This window comes from Paramisgurnus dabryanus, chromosome 22 (genome assembly GCF_030506205.2).
Source record: "Paramisgurnus dabryanus chromosome 22, PD_genome_1.1, whole genome shotgun sequence".
Classification (NCBI taxonomy): domain Eukaryota; kingdom Metazoa; phylum Chordata; class Actinopteri; order Cypriniformes; family Cobitidae; genus Paramisgurnus; species Paramisgurnus dabryanus.
Genome location: NC_133358.1, coordinates 18,411,074 through 18,434,138, shown reverse-complemented (window position 1 = coordinate 18,434,138; position 23,065 = coordinate 18,411,074). Strand labels below are relative to the sequence as shown.

Below are 23,065 nucleotides of genomic sequence, written 5' to 3'. Positions count from 1 at the left end.
TACCAAGCCTTAAATAGATGGTTCGCGCTAATGAGATGTATTTACGCGAAATACATTTTTATACATTTTTTAATCCGTTTTCCCATCACAATCAGATCTTCTGTGCTACAATGTCTTTTTACCAAACCACCAAAACTAATTAGCCTACGTGTTAATTGTTGTTATAACTATTTTATAATAATTTAGTTTACCAAGGCTTCTGAAAAGATAAAGTTAAACGATCCATCTTTAAAATTCCGTATCGAGTCGTTTTGCACCTCAATGCTATAATGTTAAAAGGAAGTTTAAAGGCAAGAGTGTCGAATAATACATGTGGCTGGGATACAGCAATTTAATATAAAATGTAATATCTGTCTATGTAGATATTAAAAAAGCAAACAGGCAATGAGAAAGTGTAAAATGTTTTATTTAGATGTTTATACTGTGCAACAGTCACAATACAATAGCTGTCAAAAGTCTACAATCGACCAATAAGACAAATGAACACTGACGACATCAAAATGTTGTCCAGAATGAAAAGTGGGGCGATTTTCGTCTTTTTTTTTGGAGAATGTGTATATGACCTAGCCTGAAAAGCTCTAAAATTTTAAAGCTGTATGTGCGTGCTATACCGACCAAGAAAATGAACTTCAAACCAACCGTTTCGTCTGTAAAAATAACCATGGCAAACTTGCACATTGAAGCAATTCACTTAACTGCAAAAACTAAATTACAAATTTCCAAAAACTTCAAATAATATTTTTTTGCGCCCAAAACAACTGAAACACTTCTTTTCTTTCTCCCGCAGAACACCTGGGCCTAATACAGTTTTTTGTCCTTTAAATTTGTACATATACATTTTTTCTTTGATACATTCTTAAAAGCCAGCTGACTATACCAGGAATGTTTAGCAACTACCCAAGAAAGGCGAACTAAAAATCAAAAGTACATGTTTTTATGCTTCAAAGAACGTATAGTACACACGTAAAATACAAGCAACACACAACGTCTCATTTGTTTCAGAAATGTCAGCCTAAAGTAAAAGTATATAAAAGTTGTAATTCAGTCATGTCTGCAAAACTTTTTCGTGGCTTTTCTAAAAAAAAGGCCACAACCTTTGCAACTCCTTATATGGTCTTCACAATCGTATAAACTCCAGCAATGCATTGAATGAAGTGCGTCACGTTCAGTACGTTAAAGGTTACATGTTTAATATAGTGATAATAATGATAAAAGAAAAGAACCTAAACGACACTACGTTGGCATGGGAATAGCTGGGTTTTATCTGGCGTTGGCTTCAACGTGTAGTCCCTTATCATCCCGACGATGTGGAAGATCCGTTAAGCGCTGTCTTTCGCACTTTGTTGCCAAAACTGAACTGTCGGTTCGGACTTGTCATCGTGGAACCGTTAACAGGATTGGGCATATGGGCAAAATGAGCTTGTGAAGGCTGCACCAGTGTACTTGGACTGGGTAGTGGTGAAGATGTGGACGGAACTCCAGCGGGGCTGCTGGCCTTATCGCTGGCGGAGTCGCTTTCTGAGCGGATTGTACTGTTTACGCCATCTTGCGGGTGGCTGATCTTCATCTTCTTACAGCTGGGCCGCACGCGATATTTTAGAGGCAGCGGTCCGTTCTATAAAATGTGTGAAAAACTTTTCATTAGACGCTCTGGAATTTAATATAACATATGGATTTTTCATTAGCATTAGGTTTTAAGATTCATTTGATAAATAAACATTTAAAAATGTTAAAAGGTAATGATTTAAGTACTGACACCATTTGAATGAATACATACTCTTCTCCATGTGTAGATGTAGGCAATGTCCATTAACGTGTAATAATCCTTCAAAGGCTCATCCTCATACATAACTTCAACCTATTGGAACACATATTTAAACAATATATAAAACAAGCGTTCCATAAATGCCAGACTGTTATGAAAGATAAGAAACACACATTTGCAAATAAAAATCTTATGTTCTTTACTGATTTGCCAGGAAATGGAAATAAATTACTAAATAATCAAGGGAAAGGGCTTTCTAGCATCTGCAACTGAACTATCCATAATTATACAGATTACATTACCTGAAAGGTAGGCGGTATATCCATTTTGCTTCTCAGAAATTTTCTCAAATGCATCACAGTCATGGCAGCAGGGCACTGCAAGTATCTTTTATGATTAACCTGTGTATGCAAATAAATAAAATAATGCATTATTTCTTTAAGCTTTAACACATGGAGGGAAAAATTAGGCTTTCAGCAGCAGTAATCTCAATTACCTCTTCTTTTTGTCTCTCATCTGTGCCGCCTTGGTGCTGTGTTCTGAACAAGTACAAGAGTTGGAAAATAAGTACAACTAAACGTTCATGTGTAAATACAATCTTTTTTACACAACACATGCATTATGTGTCACTTAAAATGTATACTGTCTTAATAGGAGGGAAAAGGTTAAAATTCACTCAAAAATTTATTGACAATAGATATAGAGAAATGTGCAAACACATTTATACCTTTGATCAAAAAACTCAATTGACAGACTGATAATCTCATCATCTGTGATGATTCTTTTATCCTCATCGGCAACTTCCCCTCGATCTTCATTGGATCCATTTGCAGCTTTGTAATAAAAATTAAAACAAAATAATAAATCATGGCTTGAATTGAACTAATATCAACTAAACATTTAGACTGATTAGTTGCACAACTAAGTCAAAATTAATAACATTTAAATTATTGAAGAATTGTTTAAAAATACCATCAACTGAAGGGTGTTCAGCATAAAAATCTCTCCGACGCTTCATCTCATCTACAGAGATAAATACATTTGCACATTAGTGCATTCATATAATAAAAAAAAAAACTATGCTTTACTTTAACAACAATTTACATACTTTTGAAAAGACCAGGGACCAACTTGTATACAATGTCCTGTAGAGTTTTGTCAGATCTGTGAAGCAGCACATTTTTGATAATTGTTAGGTTCAATTCAGGTTATCATGTTGTGACCAACTCAACCATTATATTACATTAATATTCACATATTAAAAGACATGCACACTCCTTTGTTAAAAAAGTTAAAAATTTTAAGAAAAAAACTATTATTTCCCAGATATTTTCAAGTGGAAAGTTTGAACAAAGTGATTTAATAGTTACCTTATATTGAGAAGTGGCTTTGTTTTATGGACCTGAACATCACATATTGGACAGTATTTACTGGTTTCCAAGTAGCGAACAATGCACATTTTGCAAACTGAGGACCAGAGAAATGGCACAGGATAAGAAACTGTAAATGATGCATGATGTAATAACAGAAAATGATGCAGCCAACTTCAATTTACTCACATGAGTGCAGGCATTCAATAATTGTGGTTGCATCTATGAAATATCCACCACATAAGACACACATCAAATGGGGATTGAGCTCTGTAATCTTGATCCTTGTAGTACGATGCATTGTCATGGGATGGAATAGACCCTGCAGAAGTATTAAGATCAGATGAAAAGTTTTGTACTGAAAACTGCCAGAGTAAATCTCAATCAACAAAGACTTTAGGTGACAAATCTAATGGGCTACATGTTTAGTTAACCAGAGGGTGTAAGAAATAATGGTCCTGGTTAAACGATGCAACATAGCTATTATATCCAAATGCATAATTCAGTTATTAGGAAAACCACTAACACGTCTTACGGTTTCTATAGCAACTCTACCTGCGTTACATGGCAACGCGCCGAGCACTGTTAACGAACATAAGGTGTACTTTGAAAGCAGTAAAATCTTAATTTAAAATGCCGATCTCGCCAACTGCTGATATTTTATTTGCGTTCCGGTTAGGTAAGAGGAGACCTCCAAAATTACAGTCTGTGTCATGACCTCGCTTTAAAAAAAAAATGAAATGCTGCACTACGCTGACACCCGTTTGACATCATGTTTGGCGTCATGCGATGCTATGTAACCTTATTTATTTCCTTTGTTCGCAACCGAATTCTGAAACACCTTATTAGCCTACGTCAGAACATTCTCGGTTAGAAGAACCAGGTGCTACTGATTTTTTATTTTATTTAAAAACAGCGAAAAAGTTAGGTTTAGGTTAAATTCACTTTACAGAAGGCTGATGGATGTGTGCCAACAATTGATTACTGCTGAAACTGAAGTTATAAAATCAGTTTGTAAAAAGTAATTCGGCTGCTTGTTGTCTAAGATAATCTTACATTAAAGAAGTTTAGAGAGAAATTAAGCCATCTGACAACATAATTTAAGTGACAGCTGTAAGCATCTGGATTAACAATTCTGATGTTACTAGAATGGAGAGGCAGTGTATTTTGTGAGGTTATCAAAATCCATACAGATCATAAATCAATAAACAAGACAACTTTTAAACAAAAATCTGCAGAGAAAATGTGGGCCTTTGCCCTTGAGTATTCAATTAAATAAAGTATCAGTAAAGAAGTTCATGATCTTGAATTTATTTAGAAGGGCATTCGCCAGTAACAAGTAAATAATTATTGTACTATTTCTTTGCGCTCATTAAATGTTGCCGGGGTGTGGACGGCGTGACACAAAATTTGACAGAAGGCTTTGTTCCTATCATTGCAAATAACGTTTTAGTTGGTTATATAGGCTTAAACAAGACACGGGCTAGACAAACTAGATTGCAACTCTCGCTCCTATACATAGAAAATATATCGATATATGACAAAGGGCCTTCTATTAATAAAACTTACGATATACGAAGCAATGGAAAAGCCAAGTGAGCAAATACAACATAAAACGAGTCTGGTCAGCAAAGCATTTTATTCAATTTAGGTACCACATTAAAATTCCACCAGGTCAAAGAAATCTCAATATGCTAACAAACAAGGTCAAAGTCATCACTCCATATCAAGTCACATACAGATTTTGCTTTGACGTTCACACAACTTAAGTCAGCAAGTACAATGGGCAAAATTATTCGACAGGTCGTACAGTAAGTAAAAAACATGAAAGCCAGAGCGAACCGCAGACTAAACCTAATACTAAAATAAATTGCATGTGACAAAACAAAGAACTGTCAGGTCATTTAATGTGTTATAAACTAGTTACTGATCTTATATATTGTTTTATGTTAGTTAGTTTTCTTACTTTAAAAGACAAAATCATTAATTAATGCGTTTGTCAAAATCCAACTAATTTTCTTTAGGTCCATACAAACCTCTTTACAGTGGCATTATAAGTTAAATAAATAAGCCTACACTAACCACAAAAAGACAGTAGAAATAAGTTCACCTCTATTTAAGTGTATACGTTTCTACTGGTTTATGACCCACATAATCCGTAAAGCGAAAGTCTGTTGTGAAAAACTGAAAGCTTTGCGTGTACCTCCGACAAAATGACTGGGCTAAGTCACCATCTGAACTTAAGTTAAAAAAACACACAAATAAACGCCATTCAGCCCAACAATTGTTCAATCGTGTTGTAAACACCACACGGATTGTGTATCTATAAAATTATACAAGTACTCAATAATACAACAAACACAAAATCCTTTTGAAAACAGCCTTACACGAACAGTCGACCCGTCTGGTCTGCGACTTTGCGCACACGCTACGGTTCATTAATAACTAAATCGTTACATTTAACCATGAACAGCGAGTAAACATGGTAATGCTGTTAATTGAATATCATACCACCAAATAAGATTTATTCGATCGATCTGGCCGAATATTCTTAGATAAAATAACTAAAATCTGCAAGCACGCGGAGAGACAGAGACAATGTTGTGTGCGCGAGCCTGTCAGTTCCCGCATCCACTATAACACGTCTCCATTTCACGCTCACAAAACACAAATACATTTAGCACAACGGGTCTGAAATCACACATTGGTAAGGGATGATATCGAAGAACACATACCTTACTGAGCTGGGGTAGACGGTCGAGTCTGGAGGTGGTTAGACAATGAAAGTTAGAAGTCGATCAGCAGAAAATGAATACGAGCCAAGCGGCCATCTTGAATAGGGCTGCAGACGCTGTCAATTGCAATAAGAGAACGGTGGTGCGGGGCGCATTTCAATAATGAAAAAAGAGAAAAGGTCCGGTTCTCGATGTGTGTGCCGTGCTCGGTTGACGACTTGTGAGATGCTTTGTATTTGGTTCTCCCGCAAGTAAAACGGTCGGCCTGATGTGCGTTTTCTCTACGCTAGCTCCTTCAGCCGTCTCTTTGAAAAATGCTGCGCTGATGGTTCAGTGGAAACTGACACCGTCCCCAAAATGGCTTGTAGTTCGACCGCCCCGTGCGTCACGTGATCTAATTCCTTAAGGGTGGCCTGGGAATATGTGTCGGTGTATTTTGCCCTGCTCACGTTTTGCACATAACAAAGAATTACATTTCAACGTATTGTGGTCTAGCTCGTATAGGTCCAAACGACAAGAGGATATCAGCCCGTGTACTGTTGTATGTTAAATAATCTATATGCTATCTGTCAAAAGCTTTTGAAAATCGGGATTTATTATTTTTAACTTATTACAAAACGCTTGAAATATAGATAATCTATTTATTGACGGGGGAAAAATCGTGCGTAGACGTTAAATAAATACTTCATGTATTAGTCAATCACTTGCTCAGACATGGCACAGTACGTTTGAATATGAAATCTACTCACGTTCATGTCCAGGAGTTCCCAATAATAGCCTTGTACATGGCCTCAATAATAACATCAACCGTAAGTTAACCACTTCATTCCTTGATATAAGAATGAACTTTCTCTTTTCCTATGAAAAACTGATTTGGAATGTAATCTTAATGTATTATTACCCTTTGCAGAATTAAATTCGTTAAATGCCTACACAATGCGTTGTTTCTTTCGAGTGCAGAATCCAATAATGCCAGCATCCTTACATTGTTGCTATAAAATGGCAATTGTCTATTAGCACAAAAATCAATGTAAAGACAGCTGAGTGAGCTCTAAAACATCATTACACAAAGGCAAGTTTGTTTTATCAAAATGGTTTGTTTTATTGTAAACAAATCTTCTGAGAAATGACAAAACATATTAGTCGACATGCAAAAAAATAATGAAAAAATATTGAAGGGGAACGGTCTCTGGTAGATATTTTCCCGTTAATCCTGGAATGCAGGAATCAAGACTGGGTTGCCCTCTCCAGACTTTTTGCCGCGTCCTTCATTTTCCCAACCAAATCCTAAACACAGTTCAAACAATCCAGTTCATTTGTCAAAGACGACATATGTTAATTCCAAACTTTACCATAAAAAATCTCCTATAACACTACGGGGCTGCAACAATGTTCACGCAAGGGTCAAATTGGCTAATTATGCTATGGTTAATTTTAAAAGTGCCAGCCTTTCGTAATTTAACGATTACCGTTATCTCATCATAAACCTAACCGACAGACAAAATCAAGTAAAGGAGTTACTTAGTTTATTAAGGAATGAAATAAAAATATCAAAACAAATAGCAAAGATCTGACTCTGAAACAATTATAAAAAGTTGAAAATGTTTCTGGATTGCATGGGGCCTAGCCTATATAACGCTGTAGATTTGCGTACCTACACAAAGAAAAAAATATTGTTGTTCTAATTAAAGTTTTATCCTGTGGCAGTTTCAGTCGGCTAAAACATGTGGGTCAATCAAACACATACATTATTTCTAGATGTTCAAGAGATGTGACAATGATGGAGTGCACGAGAATTTTATGACTTAATTTTCTTCAATTCACCTTTGTGTCACCCCAACGACAAACACAGGCATCTGTGTAATGACTAGGATAATAAAATCCCTGAGTGGAGTTTTCCAGGGGCAAAACACCAAACACTGTAGAAAGTTTCAGGTAGGCTACTACCATACTGTGCAATTATGAGGCTATTAATTAACGGTCGATATATTTATTTAGCGCTTTAAAATGTTAGTTCGAATCAGGTTCAGGGCATGGATTTTTCTGTTAGAAGAGGCCTACGAAATTCAACATTACACGACAAAAGGTTATCCATAACCATTGTAAAAAGCTCTTATGCATATGGTTCATTAATAAAATTAAACAGCATGTATTTTACCCAGGCCTTCCCCAAAATGGTAATCAACGGACAGGCTGAAGATAATCATGTATTGTACGTTTTAGTTAATCTTTTAACTTTCTTTAATTATTAATCATCTCTTTTCCTTAGATGCAAACTAAGGTTCTTGCAATTCTCACGTTTAAAATAAATACCTGAAGTTGTTCCATGGTGCAACAAAAATTGATTTCTGATGAATCGCCGTTCGTCTGCAAACGTAACCACAGTTTATATCAAGAAATACATACAAAATCAACACTCTTATCTCGAAGTATGGCATACCTCAGTGTTGAAGGAAATCAGGTAAGATGGTTGATTGACCTTATATACATGACTATTCTGTCAAGAGAAACAATGATTATAAGACAATGATAAAGTATAAGAAATATTATTTAACGTTAGGTAACAACTTACCTTTATACAATACTCAAGGCGCCATGAGGCATCAGTTATATGAGGAGGACATCGGTCAATGCTGAAAGACAAAGATATTTCAAAATTTAATTTAGTAGGCCAAGTCTTTCGTTCATCGCTGCACATCGCTCTTTCAATTTTGTATGATTCATTAAACTCTGATAATAAAAGACAACTAAACCGTTTGTGTGATAAACATGCATTGGTAGACTGAATAAATGTCTTAGATACAAATGTGCGTTCAGTAGCCTAACAAATTAACTTATTTTACAGAATTATATAGGCTATAAAATTACTTACCTCGACAGCAAAGATTCCAAACTTCTTTTGTTTTTCTAAAAAATAAGAGACACGTTGTTTTAAAAAAATAAACTGTAATAAGACTTAATTGCATTCATATGATTAGAAATACAAGACATCACCTGGTATGTGGTATAAAATACCTCCACTCTTTCACTGGGGAACCGGACATCTTCAAGGCAAGAGCTATAAGAGTACAGTTAGTTTAAAAAATGCTCATGCAAAGTACAACCCCTGGCAGAAAGTATGGAATCATCCCTCTGAGATGATGTTCATTTAAATTTTTAATTGTGTAGAAAAAAAACAAATATGCCACAAAACAATCCACACTTCTGGCTGTATAAAACACTTAAAAAAACAAATAAATATAACTATAGTCAATTAAAACAGTTTTTACAGATCAAACAAAAGAAAAAAATATGGAATCACACAAAGCTGAGGACAATTATGGAATCACCATGCTCTTTGCATTTCTAAAACAAACACCTGTATCTGAATACAACTGCTAATTAGTCTGCAGTTAAAAAAAAGAGTGCTTGCACACATTAGTGATGTGTTGAACCAAGATGACTGACAAAACTCATGGCTCCAACACGAGAGATGTTAGTTAAAACAAAGGAGAGGATTATGAAACTTCTCGGAGATGGTAAATCTTCACGGAATGTTGCAAAAGATGTTGGTTGTTCGCAGTCAGCTCAGCTGTGTCTAAAATCTGGACCAAGTACAAATCAAATGGAAAGGTTGTAAAAGGGAAGCGTACTGGTAGACAGAAAAAGACATCACAGCGCAAAGACCGAAAACTTAAAGCAATATGCCTTGAAAACAGAAAATGCATTACTGAACAAATGGGCAGAAAGTGGAGTCAATGTCTGTGACCGGACTGTAAGAAATTGCCTAAAAGAAATGTAAATACAAAAATACCATCATTAACATCTAAACAGAGAAAAACAAGGTTTCAGTGTGTTAAAGAAAGATAATCTTGGACTGTGGAAGACTGAATGAGAGTAATATTCAGTGATGAATCACGAATCTGCATTGGGCATGGTGATGATGCTGGAAATTTTGTTTGGTGACGTTCCAATGAAATTTATAAAGACAACTGCCTGAAGAAAACCATGCAAGTTTGAAAATCTGTGGTGGAAATTAAAGAAAATGGTCCACGACAAAGCTCCAACCTGCAAAGCTGATCTGGCAACTGCAATAAGACAAAGCTGGAGACAGATTGATGAATTATACTGTTTGTCATTAGTTAAATCCATGCCTCAGAGAATTCAAGCTGTTATAAGAGCCAGAGGTGGTGCAACAAAGTACTAGTAGTTTTTATTTGGTGATTCCATATTTTTCTTCAGATTTGTGTGATTCCTTTTTTTCCTGTATTGGTCTGTAAAAACCGTTGTAATTGACTATAATTATCTTTGTTTTTTTTTAAGTGTTTTATACAGCCAGAAGTTTGGATTGTTGAGTGTCATTTGTGTGCTTGTTTTTTTTCTACACAATTAAACATTTGAATGAACATCATCTGAGAGGGGTGATTCCATACTTTTTGCCAGGGGTTGTAGATAAGAACTGAACAATAGTAGATTAAGAATACAAACAGGACAATATAAATTTACCTAATTGTTGACTTATCCGCATTTTGTTTAACTCCTTCCAGAATGAAGGTCGTTGCGGCAGTATGGCAGTGCTTTAGGGTAGTAGGATCGATGTGCTTCAATTCTGGGTGACCTGTGACACATGACACAAATTCTCAAGAGACGCTGAGAGAGAGAGAGAGAGAGAGAGAGAGAGAGAGAGAGATACACAACGATGCTTCGCGCTTACTAACAAAGCTACCGTCATTACTTATCTATTTTAGATTCATGTTTTGGAATCTTTCAAGCATTCAAGGATTGTTATATTTCCCTCTGTTTTAAAGGGGAAAGCCTGTGTGTGCATGTTATCACCAGATAGCATAGCCACAACGGCTAAGCAGGTTTATTTATTGGCGCTTTTACATTGGCATAGAAAGCAAGAAACTGAACAAGGACGACCGCAAACAGCTCTCGATAGCTTTACCACAAAAGCTACAGAGCCAACGATGAAAAATAACAGCAACAACAGCCTTAGCGTAGCCTGTCCGACTTCCTCTATGCGCGGAAAGCACCGGAAGTAATGTAGCACAAAGAGAAGGCATAGCCATCTTACCCAGAACTGTTTCGACTCCAGATGCGACCAGACTATCGAATGCGATCTCTGTGAATATCGTAAAAGATTTCGGGTCAAACAGAACTGGATCGGCCAGGGTTTGAAGCCCCTTCGTTACTGATTCCGACAACTCCATTTTGAGCCTCAGTCACATGAGCGTGTCAGCTGATCTCAGGGCTTGTGTAGTCTGTTAACAGAGACCCAGTAGCCTGATAGTTGATATATAGCTACATACGTGTTGTTGTCGATTATGTTATCGCCACTGATTTAACAGGAGTGTAAAAACACTCGCCTACTCGTTAACTGTGACAGTTTATAACTGGCCTCACATGCGTCTGTTTTCCACGGCCGCGTGCGACGTCTTTATGATCCAGATTCAAAAATAAGGTTACTAATAAAGAAGCATTATAACAGGCTAACATATATTCTAACATATTTATTGTACTTTATGCACGTCTTATTTTGTTAAACAACACAAGATATTTGTATTGTTCACTTGTAATGCTCAAATTGATTTTGCACAAGCAAAAAATGAGCCTGCGAACAGCTTGGGTATCTTTAGTTAATGCTTTAAAACAGCAGTTTTATAATTCAATTATTTTATTTTTTATTTTGAACCTATGTGTCTCCAAATTCATAGTTGCCATTAGACAAATTGTTTCCAAATTATACACCACTAGCATTTTGTCATAAAGCGTATCATATAAAGCGTAGCCTACATGGTGAGATCTGATGTCCTATTAACATAGAAAAACAATAAACAATATTTTTTCTGCATGTATTAAATCTTGTTAACATTAGTTAATGTCAATACAGCCATTCATGTTAGTTCATGGTGCATTAATTAATGTTAACAGTTACAACGCTTGATTTTATAATGTACTAGTAAATGCAGAAATTATAAAAGATTAATAAATGCTGTTGCAGTATTGTTCATTGTTAGTACATGTTAACTAATGCAAATATAACCATAATGTAGTGTTATCAAATGTTGTCTAAATTTTTTTTAAATGTCATGGCTTACTTGTTAGAATTTTTGTATATGATAAGACGAGAACAAATGAATTTGCTATGTATAAAAGAGATTTTTCTATCACTCGATCCATTAAAGAAATGCCTTGAAATACAGATACCGCGGTCAGTCAGCAAATAAGGTGTGTGTTAAAATTTAAATTGTCTATTCATTCGTTTGAATTAAAATGAACCAGAAGCAGTGCTTTTAATGAGCTGAAAGCTTATATACTGAATAAATGGAAACCACAAACTGTAGAAATTATGACACGTAAACAACAAACTGCAGATGCACATTAATACAACAAATGCTGCGATCGATGGTCAGATACTTTACTAAAAAATAATTTATTTTGGAGGTTTAATTGGTGTTAGAAGTTTTAGAATTGTCATCGTTGTTGAGCTGTTGGTCTTTGATGCTGGGGCACTGCTGTCTTTCATCTTTCTGTTTTAGTAATTCAGTGTTATTACATGTTGCATCATATCAACAGAGGTTGGAAAATAAATAAAATTGTAAATGCTGTCTGTGTAGGGCTATTTTCTATTTCTTTCACAAAAAGCACTGTTGCTGCATTTTTACAGCAGATACTGTTGCCAAAGTATATATTTTTGTTGTGTGCATTCCAATGCATCTACTTTATTTACTTCCCTAATTATTTCTTAATCCGTTCGTTAATTACATCATTCATTCGTTAATGCATTAATTTGTTATTGTTAAATTCACCACCAATGCTTAGCTTTATATCCGAGTGCACAAAATACCGTTTAACAAAGGTAGACATCTTCTCGCAATATACTCTTCATTAATAATATTACCCAGATATATATTTTTTTAAATCATAATGATTTATTTTTGATTATAGTTTATCGATTATTTTCAAGAACAGCACGCAGGTTATGGATAAAATGTATCAAATTTGGCACAACAACATACAGTCTCTATCTAATATATTATAAAATATTTACGGCGCCTGAAATCAAACCTTTATAAAAGAAAATGTAGACCTGTTTGTAAATTTATTTTCGCATGATTTATTTGGTTGGGTATTTATTTATCGGAAACTGTTACGTTGAGATACAACACACATTATACAATACACTGCAAAGAAAAAAAATTCGATTTTATAATATGCACAAGTGTTCGACCGTAGATTATTTGGGTTACCACCCCAAGTCAAATGGTATAGGCTATAGAATATGCATGGTGACCTATATATACCTGTTTGTTTTAGTTAAAGAATCACACCAAATGTGCAAAAGATAAAGAAACGGTCTTATTTAGGTCGCTGACGGATGGCGTAATGGAAACGTTTAAGATCTTTAAATCTAAACTTTGTTAGCTTAAACTGCTTTGCGCATATCTGTCTGATATCTCATAAGGAAGTTACTCACCACAATACGCTAGGAGTTAAATGCATTCAGCCACCTAATGAGGAAAATGCAACAGGCACAAAAGACCCGATAAATTGTGGATAAAATAATTTAGATAAGGCCAATCAAGACTATGATATACAACCCGTTTGTGTAAGGAAGTATATTTTACTTGGACCCTCAAAAAGAACAGCGGCCATCTTGGGCTATGCCCGAACAAGAGGATGTTCAACAAAATGGATGTGACGTGGACTTATCAAGTGCTTCAGCGAAATAAACTTCCGATCAAACAACCAACACTAAAACTGATTAGGCTATATGGTCCAGCGGTGCACGATATAGGGAAACTATGTTGAAATTAACCTTTTGCTTCACTAGAGGTTTTTTATTAGGGGGAGGAGATATTTAATAGCCACCATTGTCATGGGCTGTTTTGTTAAAATAACAATTTTATTACTAGTAATTATCTTCGCAGCATATTGCAGCAGTTCTAGAGTCAACAAAAGAGCCAACAAAAAGTCAGCAATGTCTTTCAATTCGTTTAAAAAGTTTCATGTATTCAGGAGAATATTTGGACTAGTAAAGAGTGGTTATTCTATATATGAAGAAAAGAAAAAAATATCGTTAAATCTAACTAATCTATCTGTCTTGGTTTCATTATTTGTGAAAGATCCTATACTGTATGTCAATTTAACGGGATTTTTTTTATTAAAGAAAGTGAAAAGATTGCCATTAGTTGCAACCTTGGCTAATCAAATGTTTAAATTTAAGTTTTTATTAATTTTGTTCATTAAATCATTTTAATTTAAAAGCATTGGCTTCTATTTGAGTAAACAACATTTTATGCAGCCTATCTTATCTGAAAGGTGATAAGAATTCACAAATATCAATAGTTACGTGCTTTTGGAAACTTTTTTGTCTGTGTCCCCCTAAAACTTTTAACATTAATCGTGTAGATAAACTTGAGATAATGTCTCACACATACCCAAACATAATAATTTATTTCACCAACAACAGTAAAAATGTTTGAAGTTAATAGTGAAATGTTTCTTTTCTTCCAATAAAACACTTAATAATTAATATTATGATAAAGGGAAGGCTTTTCCGTAGAAACTTTTGTATTGCGTGTTAGCATGCATATAATTCCTATTTTTAAACTGGATTTTTTTTTTAACTTCATCTGATACGCATATGTTCATTTTATTAATAGATTATTTTATATGACTTAAAAATTTTCATCTAGATATTTAGCATTCATAGGAGGAAATCAGTCTTTAACATAATTAAGCGATTTCCTGAATATAATAGGGTACAAAATATGCATGTAACTTATAATAATGAATTATAGGAACAGACAATAAACAGAAGGAATAAAATAATAGGCAGAAACTCATGTTATCTAAATAATTATAATTATAATTATAATAATAATAATAATAATATGAAACACAACAAAAATACAGAAAATTTATATTTACCACCCAAATAAATCACTTATATAAAACTGCGCTTAAGATCGAAACACTTGTTTTAAACATTTTCGTTATATTTTATCTTTAAAGACTGCTTTGGGGTTTAAAACCAGCATTCCCTATGTTAGAATATATGTCAGGACTCTTATGAGACCCGAGTGTCGATTAACATCAGCAGTTTTAATCATCAGTAGTAAAAAGAAAGTTAGTTGCTGGTAATGACAGAGTTATGACTCATGGATACGTCACTCCTAAGATGAGAAAGTCTCGTTATTTGTCTCGACGGAAATCACGCCTCAAGCAGTATCATATGCAGGAATAAAATGCAGATGATAAAGTGTTTAGCCTACTTAACATGTAATTTCTCGGAATATCCGAGGAAACTTTGTCTTTTGTCGGCCAATTTAGAATTTATCTGCTCGACTTCTCCAGTGGTGTTTAAAACATTTTCTTTTATTGCGTGAGTAGCCTATATCATAATTTGTATATAATTTCCTCGTTTAGTTAAGTGATACTTGCTTACAGCATATGGATTATTTAATTATGTGTGTCTTTTCTGAACAAGAGCATCGATCGTATTGTTTGAAAACCTGAATTCAGTTGTGCACTGACTACTGCCTTCATCTAAGAGGAGCACATATTTTACCGTAACACCGCAAATATGCTTAGTCGCAGCTCACAATAATCCTGTTTGTTTTTGGCAAAGCGTTTCAGTTTGGCTCGTGGGGGCTATGTTCATTTCCTTTACGTGAGGAGACTGGAGTATAATAAAATACACATTTACTCACTTCCAACCGATGTCCCCTTAATTTTACAAACCGCTGTGTTGCTTCATTCCGTGAGATGTGGGCAGTTTATTAGTGGTTTCGTGCCAACCTCTTGCTCGACTACATTCAAGGAGGGGACAGTGCCAAAAGTTGGTGCGATGAGTCTCCTCCCCTCCCGTCTGCTTTTACAGTTTGTGTCAAGTTATCTAGTAAACATCTCATGAGCTGGATGAGATTTGTTGTGTTATATCTCCGTGAAGCCACAATTTAAGACCAATTCCGCTTTTAAGACATATAGCGTCATAATAATAAACATAGATTACTATTATCTATCAGCTTTAAGCTTTAATCGACAGGTAGCTTCTCTAAAATGTACTTTAAGTAGCATTTTGATTGTTAGACTATTTAGACCAGAATGCATAAAAAACAGCATAGCTACGACATGGCTGAAAGTGCTTCGCTGTGTCGGTGTTGTTTGGGTCTGGATGTGGTTTAGACTGATTCTGCCCCCTATAGGAACAAAGGCACTCTCTTTGTATTTGCGCCAAACACAAGTATTGATAAAGGCCTTACGATGCCCTTACTGCTGAAATAAAAATGTAATTTTTTACGACCTTGGTGTAAACGTTATGCACTAGAATTAAAACTTAAATGTAAAAACACGTTTGATGGTCAGTGGAACATTGACCTTGAAGTCTCTGCGAGTTAAATAAATAAATGTAAATGTCTTTATGTCGTTTGACTTTATTTTACACATGTCACTGAAATGAAACACCTTAATGCTAAGTTTGAGAGGAGGAAATATTTATAACAACAACATAAACAGCGTGAAACATTTATCTACATCCATTTAACAAACTTGGTCTCTTTAATCATAAGGGGACTTAAGTTTTTACAGACATTTAAAAAAAATGTTTTACACTTTCAAGAGAAGAAACAAACACACATACTGTATCATCTTGCATGACGGAATAGGAGGGGCGCACCGGTGACCGCATGATGGCAGTGGTGGGGTGTAATATGGGCGTTCAGAAGACCACTTCGAGTCACAAAAAGACAAATCAATGATATGGTTTTACCAAACAGCGGGACAGTCGATAATTTAAATATGGCTTAAATTCACAACCAGTTGAGAGTAAACACTAAAGCTGAAGTCCAAAACAATAACAGTTTTGCTATACGATCATTAATCGTTACCAATTCACTGTACCTTATTACGGATAGATTAGATAAGCCGCCTCGAAGCTTGACTATTTGTTGCTGTAGCTGCTTTACTCAGTGTTGATACCGTGATTTATACTTTGTATTATATTAGTTAATTTATGTATTTGTTTGTATAGTGCAGAATTAGGTACGCATTCAGTTAATATTTTATTATTTATTTGTTATGAATATGAGTATTTAACAAAACTTTAAATAAAAATTAGAGGGCTTCATAAAAATCTTTATTATACTTTATGTTTCATATATTTAAATATTTAGTTTAGTTTAAATGTATTTAATATATGTTTTAATAAAATAATAATATTTAAATAAATTCATATATTAATTATTATTGTTATTTTAATGTGTGTATTTTTGTTTTCGTTTTGTGTTCCACGCCAATACTGCTTTCCAACCTGATTTTATTGCATATGTGACCTGTAAGGCTGAGTGTGTGGCAATTTTTCTGCGAGTGCGAGTGGGAAAAGCAGCCGCTCGAGTACACAATAATACACAACCCGCTGTTCCTTTACATCCGGCTGAACGAGAATTCAGGCGCCATTGTGTCTCTTTTATTAATTTTGAAGTGTTTTGCTCTTCCTTCCTTCATTTCATTCATCTAGAAACTGTCAAATCAACACAAACAAAGTTCATTTGGGTCAGCTAGCTAGTGTTATTCCCTCTAATGATGTTACTATCAAGCAAACCTATAATAGGAGTTATACAGCGATGCCCTCACAGTTAAACTATGTGGTTTCGTATCAAAGACTGATTAGTTTTTAATTTTACATTTAATGTCATTGCATGGAGACGTAATATATGTCTGCCGCAGAACCGTCTATAGCCAACTGCTACCCAGTCAAAAACCGCCTCAAATAATCAAAGTTAATTAGCACAATATGCAATTCCCAAGAAAAGTAATTATATTTATACAAATTATTTTATAGTGATTGTTTTAGTTAAGCCAAGCCACTCCGTAATGTTATTTATAGACAGAGGTACGTTGCGATGTGCTGTTATTAGGTGTCTTGTCGAAAAAGTGATCATTTTCAAATGCATTTATTTGTTTTACTTAATTATTTGTTTGTTTGCTGTTACGAGGCCACAATCCATGTAAGTTAAATGGTCTGTTTAAAAGGGTGGATTTTTTTAGATGACCTTTGAAGTTTAAAAAGTGAGTGTAAACTGAATAAAGCAATTTATGATTAAAATGATTTAATAGGAATGTTACGTTTAAAAACTGGTTGAGCAAGACCTCGCCTTATTTTTATTTATTTTTTGCGCGTGCGTTTAGATTATTTTGGGAGGCTATATCAAAGAGAAAATTGGATATTTACCGATCACTCGAATGAGCACCGACTGGGTGCTGTTTTTGTTGTCATCTTGTGTTTAACTATAAAATCTACTAAATAAACAGCATGCAGATATGTGTGTGTGTGTGTGTGTGTACCTGATAATTATCACGTTGTGGGGACAATTGTAGCAAAACCAGTATTTTTGTGACCTTGTGAGGACATGTTGAGGTCCCCATGAGGAAACAAGCTTATAAATCAAACAAAATGCTGTTTCTTGAAAATGTGAAGTAGCAGAAAGTTTTCTGTGATGGTTGGGGTTAGGGGAAGGGACTATAATATACAGTCTGTACAGTATTAAACCATTACGTCTATGGAATGTCCTCACAAAACATGGAAACCAGAATGTGTGTGTGTGTGTGTGTGGTTGTTTGTGAGGGGGGGGGGAAATCAAAGGCTTTATTATCAAGTTTTTTTATTAAGTCAAATGCAAAAATAAACCCACAAAAATAAGTTTCCTTTTCTAAAGACTTTCTGATTGTTGCTGTGCTTTTTCTACTGCTAATGCGATACAAATGAAAGGATTTTACAATCAGGCTCACGGCGACCACGAGATCTCAAATTCCTGCTGCTGGAGGTCCGAGCTGCTGGGATCGGCTTTCATATGCGCGCATTAACGCAAGGCGATCTCTTTGTTACCCTCCTCTCTAGACCTTTCTTAAAGTTTATCTTTTTTAAACATATATGTGAATGAGCTGCTCTTCTTAAAAAATAATATAGAATGTTTATATATATATATTATTAGGAAAATATATTTTTGTGTAAGCCTACATATATTACATAAGCACTGAATAGCATTATTAACTTCTCGATAGAGTTACAAATTAAACGCACACACATTATGGAATGGAAATAAATTATAGACAATAACTCTCTCTCTCTCTACAATTCACAATATGTTTAAATCCCGATCTTACAACGCCTATTACTAAAGATAAAGTAGCATTGCTGTTCTCCTTCCCCTTCTCTCAGTAGGCCTCTCCAATGCTACACCAGGGGTTTGGGGCTCTGATTGACAGGCCATGCTTTGTGTTTCTCTCCACTGCATGCATGCCCCTGACCTAACAAACTCCTGTTAAACAAAACGTGCCACTCACAACACACAAAACTACTGCTTTTGTTTTTCTTTTGTTTATATTTTTTAGTGAAACAAAAAAATGGTTTATTTCTGGAAATACATCAAAAGTGTTTGGAAAATTAAAATGTAAAAAAATATTATTAGAATAAATAGTTTACTATAATTGACCTAGTACGTTAATACTGTATTTAAATACACTGTGAAAAAATATGGACAAACCCAAACTTTGGGTTAAAATTAACCTAGAAATTCTAGGTTGGGTTTTTCATATTTGGTCCAGCCATGGGTTAAAACAACAGCATAGTTAAAAATTTCTTAACCAGATTTTTTTTAAATGTTAAACTTCTTTATGTTTAATTAAAAAAATACATTATGCCACAAATGTATTCTTGTGCAATTATACAAGCATTTTTTATGTCTATGTGGCTATGTGTAGGTGTTAAATATGTTCTTAACCCTCCCCCTACTGCCTGTGCCTGTACTAATCCCCTGCTTTATTCCCTCAATAGGGTTACCTGCCTCACAGCCTCAGGTGTCCAGGGCTTCTCTCTGTTTGCTTAAACTTAGCCCACACAATCTGCAAGGTGTCACTTGTGCTTTCAAGCCATACTGCACAAATTTAAGTACCGGGGGGTGTGAGAGAAGAAAAGTGGATGTCATGTTTAAGCGAGAACGAGCTCCGAAATGGTCATTAGGCCTCAGGGTTCTCCGCTTCCATTGGGGATAGAAAGGATCAAACATACACACACATGAGGCAATTATCTTCTCTAACCATATTTGACTCAAAATGTTGATTTCATGCTGGTTTGAGAGAAGGCATTCTATGTTTTGATGATGTGGGCTGAATTACTTGTGTTTTGTCATTCTCCCATGAGTGTCTGTTTATTGTTGGCAGTGCTCTCAGAAGACGGATAAAAAACTTAAATTTTCTGGATTGTCAAATGAGAATGCATGTGTATTCATCTCAATGTGAAACAGCCCTAAGAGCGAGTTAGTTAATCATCATATTATAACCAGACATTTGAGTTGATTTGTCTTGCATGGTCACGGGACATCACTGTTTTCTTGCTTGGTGACCACAGACACATTTTTTTCTTTTAGTCAAATGTAAAAGCCCTTCTGACTCTATTTCCTCTGCACTTCAGGTATTGATTCTCTACCCTGCGTGTGTGCATGCATTTCCCTGCCATCCACTGATTTTAAGCCATCTCTCACTGTCTCTCTCCCCCTCTGTCTGTCTGTCAGAGAATGAGGAGTGATGAAATCTCTCTGTCCCCGTGGCAACAGGCGGTACATGGATTGAGGCCAGTGCTAGCAGATGCCTGATCTATGATAATGTCTATTGATAGGAAAATCAATATAGCATTGATCCTCAAGCCTGTGTGCAGGGAGAGTGTGAAAAAGAGTGATTTAAAAGAATTGGTATGTAAAAGCATTATCAGGAATTTGTGTGATAGTTAAAAAAGGAGAGGGAAAAACATTAACTAGAGGGGATAAGAGGGAAATGCTGAGACTTGTTCAGATGTCTTTCTGTCCTTGTAAATTCAGTCCTGATGGCAGCCAGCTCTGAGGGCCTATAGATTAGAATGGAGAGAGGCTTTAAATGGAGTTCGAAAAGAAGAAGGGTTGAAAGGGAAAAAAAATCAATTTTCTCCGAGGCTGAATCGACTAATGATGATCTGGAGAAGTTTACATTTTTCCCCTAATTGCCTGTTCCTTGAACATTCAGGTCGGTCCTTAGACTACTGGGTCAACAGACCTTTTCACTTAATTGGTGGAATATAATTAGAAATATTTATTTTTTTATTTGTTATTTTTGGGGAGAAAATGCATCTCATAGAACTTCATATTTAGTGCAAACGGCAACAAAGCACTGCCATTTCTTTCAAAATTGAAAAATGAGATTTTTTTAAAAGTGTTTATATATATCTCTGATTTAATATAAATACATATACATTTGTGCTAGAGCGAAAGTTTCTTTGTGTGATCGAGGAGACAGAAGTTGCTGTGGAGAATAGCAGGATTGCGTGGCATCTTGATCACTATGGCGACGCATGGACAGTCTCCCCGCTGCACACTCTCTCCCTCCCTACTTCTGAAGTGAAAATGGGTACCATAGCAACGGCACACACTGTTTACAATATGTACTCTCACTTCGTCACCGGCTGTTGATGGCTTCAATTTGCATGTACATCTTCCACCAGCATAAAAGAAATATAGAGATTCTTTGAAGTGAGAGAAAAGGGGCTTTGTCTAAAAAATGAACAGGAATTAGAATAGGGACAAGACAGGAAATAGTCAGATCCTGTAGATATATACATGTTAAAAACATTTAAATAACAATGGATAAATGCACTAACCTAATAATTGAATACTAAATTGTGCAAGAAAATTATATTCACTTACAAGTCTTTTGAATCTTGTTTGTTTTGTATATTATAAAAATTTTTCACTTTATAATTCAATTTTAACCACTTTCACATTTAGAAAAAAATATCAAAGTGAATACTTGGTTGGTGTTAACCAAGTGCACTTGCCAAAATCTTTTTGGAAACTTTGCTATAAAACGGAGGCGTTAAAACCATATTTTCTTCCTATTAACTATATAGAGTTTAGTGGGTGGGGGGGGGAATAGTAGGATGCTGGCAACTCCCTGGACCTCACGCTGGGTACACTGTAGGGAAATGGATTCCTTACCAGGAAATCTATTAAATTATGGCACACTGCCGTGCCAAGCTTGGAGCCCCTCTCTGTTTTTAAAAATTCCCTATTAGCTGTAATTCAAAAATTATAATCAACATGGCTTGAATATAAAATTGATAATAGTACGAATAATGACGGTAATAATATAAGGGACAGGCAGGCAGCTGGCATTGGGTCTGAATGGTGTTCAAAGCTTCTCTACGTCTGTTCAGCCTGATGGTTAATCTAGCACTATGTCCATCGTAGGGTTCTGCCCCTAGGGGGAAAATCAGGGAGGGAGGTGAAAGAGAAAAAAAAAGAGGGTAACAGATAGAGAAAGAGTGTGCATATACAGAGGTTCCAGAAGAGGAGGGGGAAGGTTAATTTGCACATATTAAAGAGGGCAGAATTTCTCATTAAAAAGAGATTGAAGTTGATATATGCCTGTGTGTGCCTGACACACTGTACATTCTGATTGTGAAGTCCTTGACAGAACAAAGACTTCCCTCCCTTTCCAGTGACCACAAAAGCTGCCGTAGTCCGGGTTTGATTCGGCACTAACCCCTCAATCTAAAGGTCCCAAAAACTGTGATTAATTGAGAGAAAATGATGCATAATTTTAATTTGAGCTACAATTAAATTTGGCTGCACAAAATTGTCAAGTTGGTTTAATTAGTTGGAATGAGTAAATCTTGTTACTGTATTAGTTGCTTTAAACCTGCTGATTTTTTTATATTGTGTTATTTTGTGATTGGCTTGATATTTATTCAGCATTTAAAAAACTAAAGTGGTTTTAATTCACTTTGCGCATAACTTTTTTAATGCATTCACTTTATTTGTATTTTGGAAAATATTTTAAGTACTTCACGACCAAAGTCCAAATGGTGCGGGTAATACATTGGTTATTTTGTTTAAGAAGTTGAGCTTTGGAAACGTTCCAATCAAAACAGACATTTTCTAGGGCCCATTACCAACTCCATGATGATAGTCATTGTAAAGAGTTATTTAACGGTAACCCCGGAGCAGTCTAATCCATGTAAAAATGTATAAAGTAAATTAATTGTCCTAACATGATTGTACGCAGTTTCAAAACAGACCGAATCTAGTTCATTAAAGACAAAGATTTGGCTGGTGTATTTCTCCAAGTCATTTTCTATTACAAGTTATGCAATCACAGATAGGCCTTTCACATATTGTGGGGAG

At 35.3% G+C, this 23,065-nt stretch overlaps 1 protein-coding gene across 2 annotated transcripts; it reads right to left on the bottom strand.

Annotated features, from left to right (window-relative positions):
- Nucleotides 1-388: 388 nt before the first annotated feature.
- On the bottom strand, nucleotides 389-11,306 carry bmi1a (bmi1 polycomb ring finger oncogene 1a). 2 transcript variants are annotated; one of them, XM_065258068.2, is made up of 14 exons: nucleotides 10,927-11,306; nucleotides 10,356-10,467; nucleotides 8,865-8,928; nucleotides 8,743-8,777; nucleotides 8,183-8,237; nucleotides 3,325-3,454; nucleotides 3,136-3,232; nucleotides 2,874-2,929; nucleotides 2,738-2,788; nucleotides 2,493-2,598; nucleotides 2,262-2,304; nucleotides 2,068-2,166; nucleotides 1,778-1,858; nucleotides 389-1,615 (listed from the first exon to the last, which is right to left on the bottom strand). In XM_065258068.2, the coding sequence occupies exons 1-14, from the start codon at nucleotides 11,060-11,062 to the stop codon at nucleotides 1,295-1,297; spliced, it is 1,386 nt and encodes a 461-aa protein (XP_065114140.1). In that variant the 5' UTR covers nucleotides 11,063-11,306; the 3' UTR covers nucleotides 389-1,294. The 2 variants fall into 2 exon arrangements, with proteins under 2 accessions (XP_065114140.1, XP_065114139.1); XM_065258067.2 differs by lacking the exons at nucleotides 8,183-8,237; nucleotides 8,743-8,777; nucleotides 8,865-8,928; nucleotides 10,356-10,467; nucleotides 10,927-11,306 and adding an exon at nucleotides 5,871-6,233 and having other exon boundaries at nucleotides 3,325-3,457.
- Nucleotides 11,307-23,065: the final 11,759 nt, after the last annotated feature.

What these genes read in the sequence shown, in the direction of transcription:
- bmi1a (XM_065258068.2), bottom strand. Translation starts at nt 11,062, where the DNA reads ATGGAGTTGTCGGAATCAGTAACGAAGGGGCTTCAAACCCTGGCCGAT. An exon ending in CACCATGGAACAACTTCAGG is followed by an intron (nt 3,455 to 8,182) that starts TATTTATTTTAA and finishes CTTCTGCAGGGT; the next exon opens with CTATTCCATCCCATGACAAT. An exon ending in ATATACCGCCTACCTTTCAG is followed by an intron (nt 1,859 to 2,067) that starts GTAATGTAATCT and finishes GTGTTCCAATAG; the next exon opens with GTTGAAGTTATGTATGAGGA.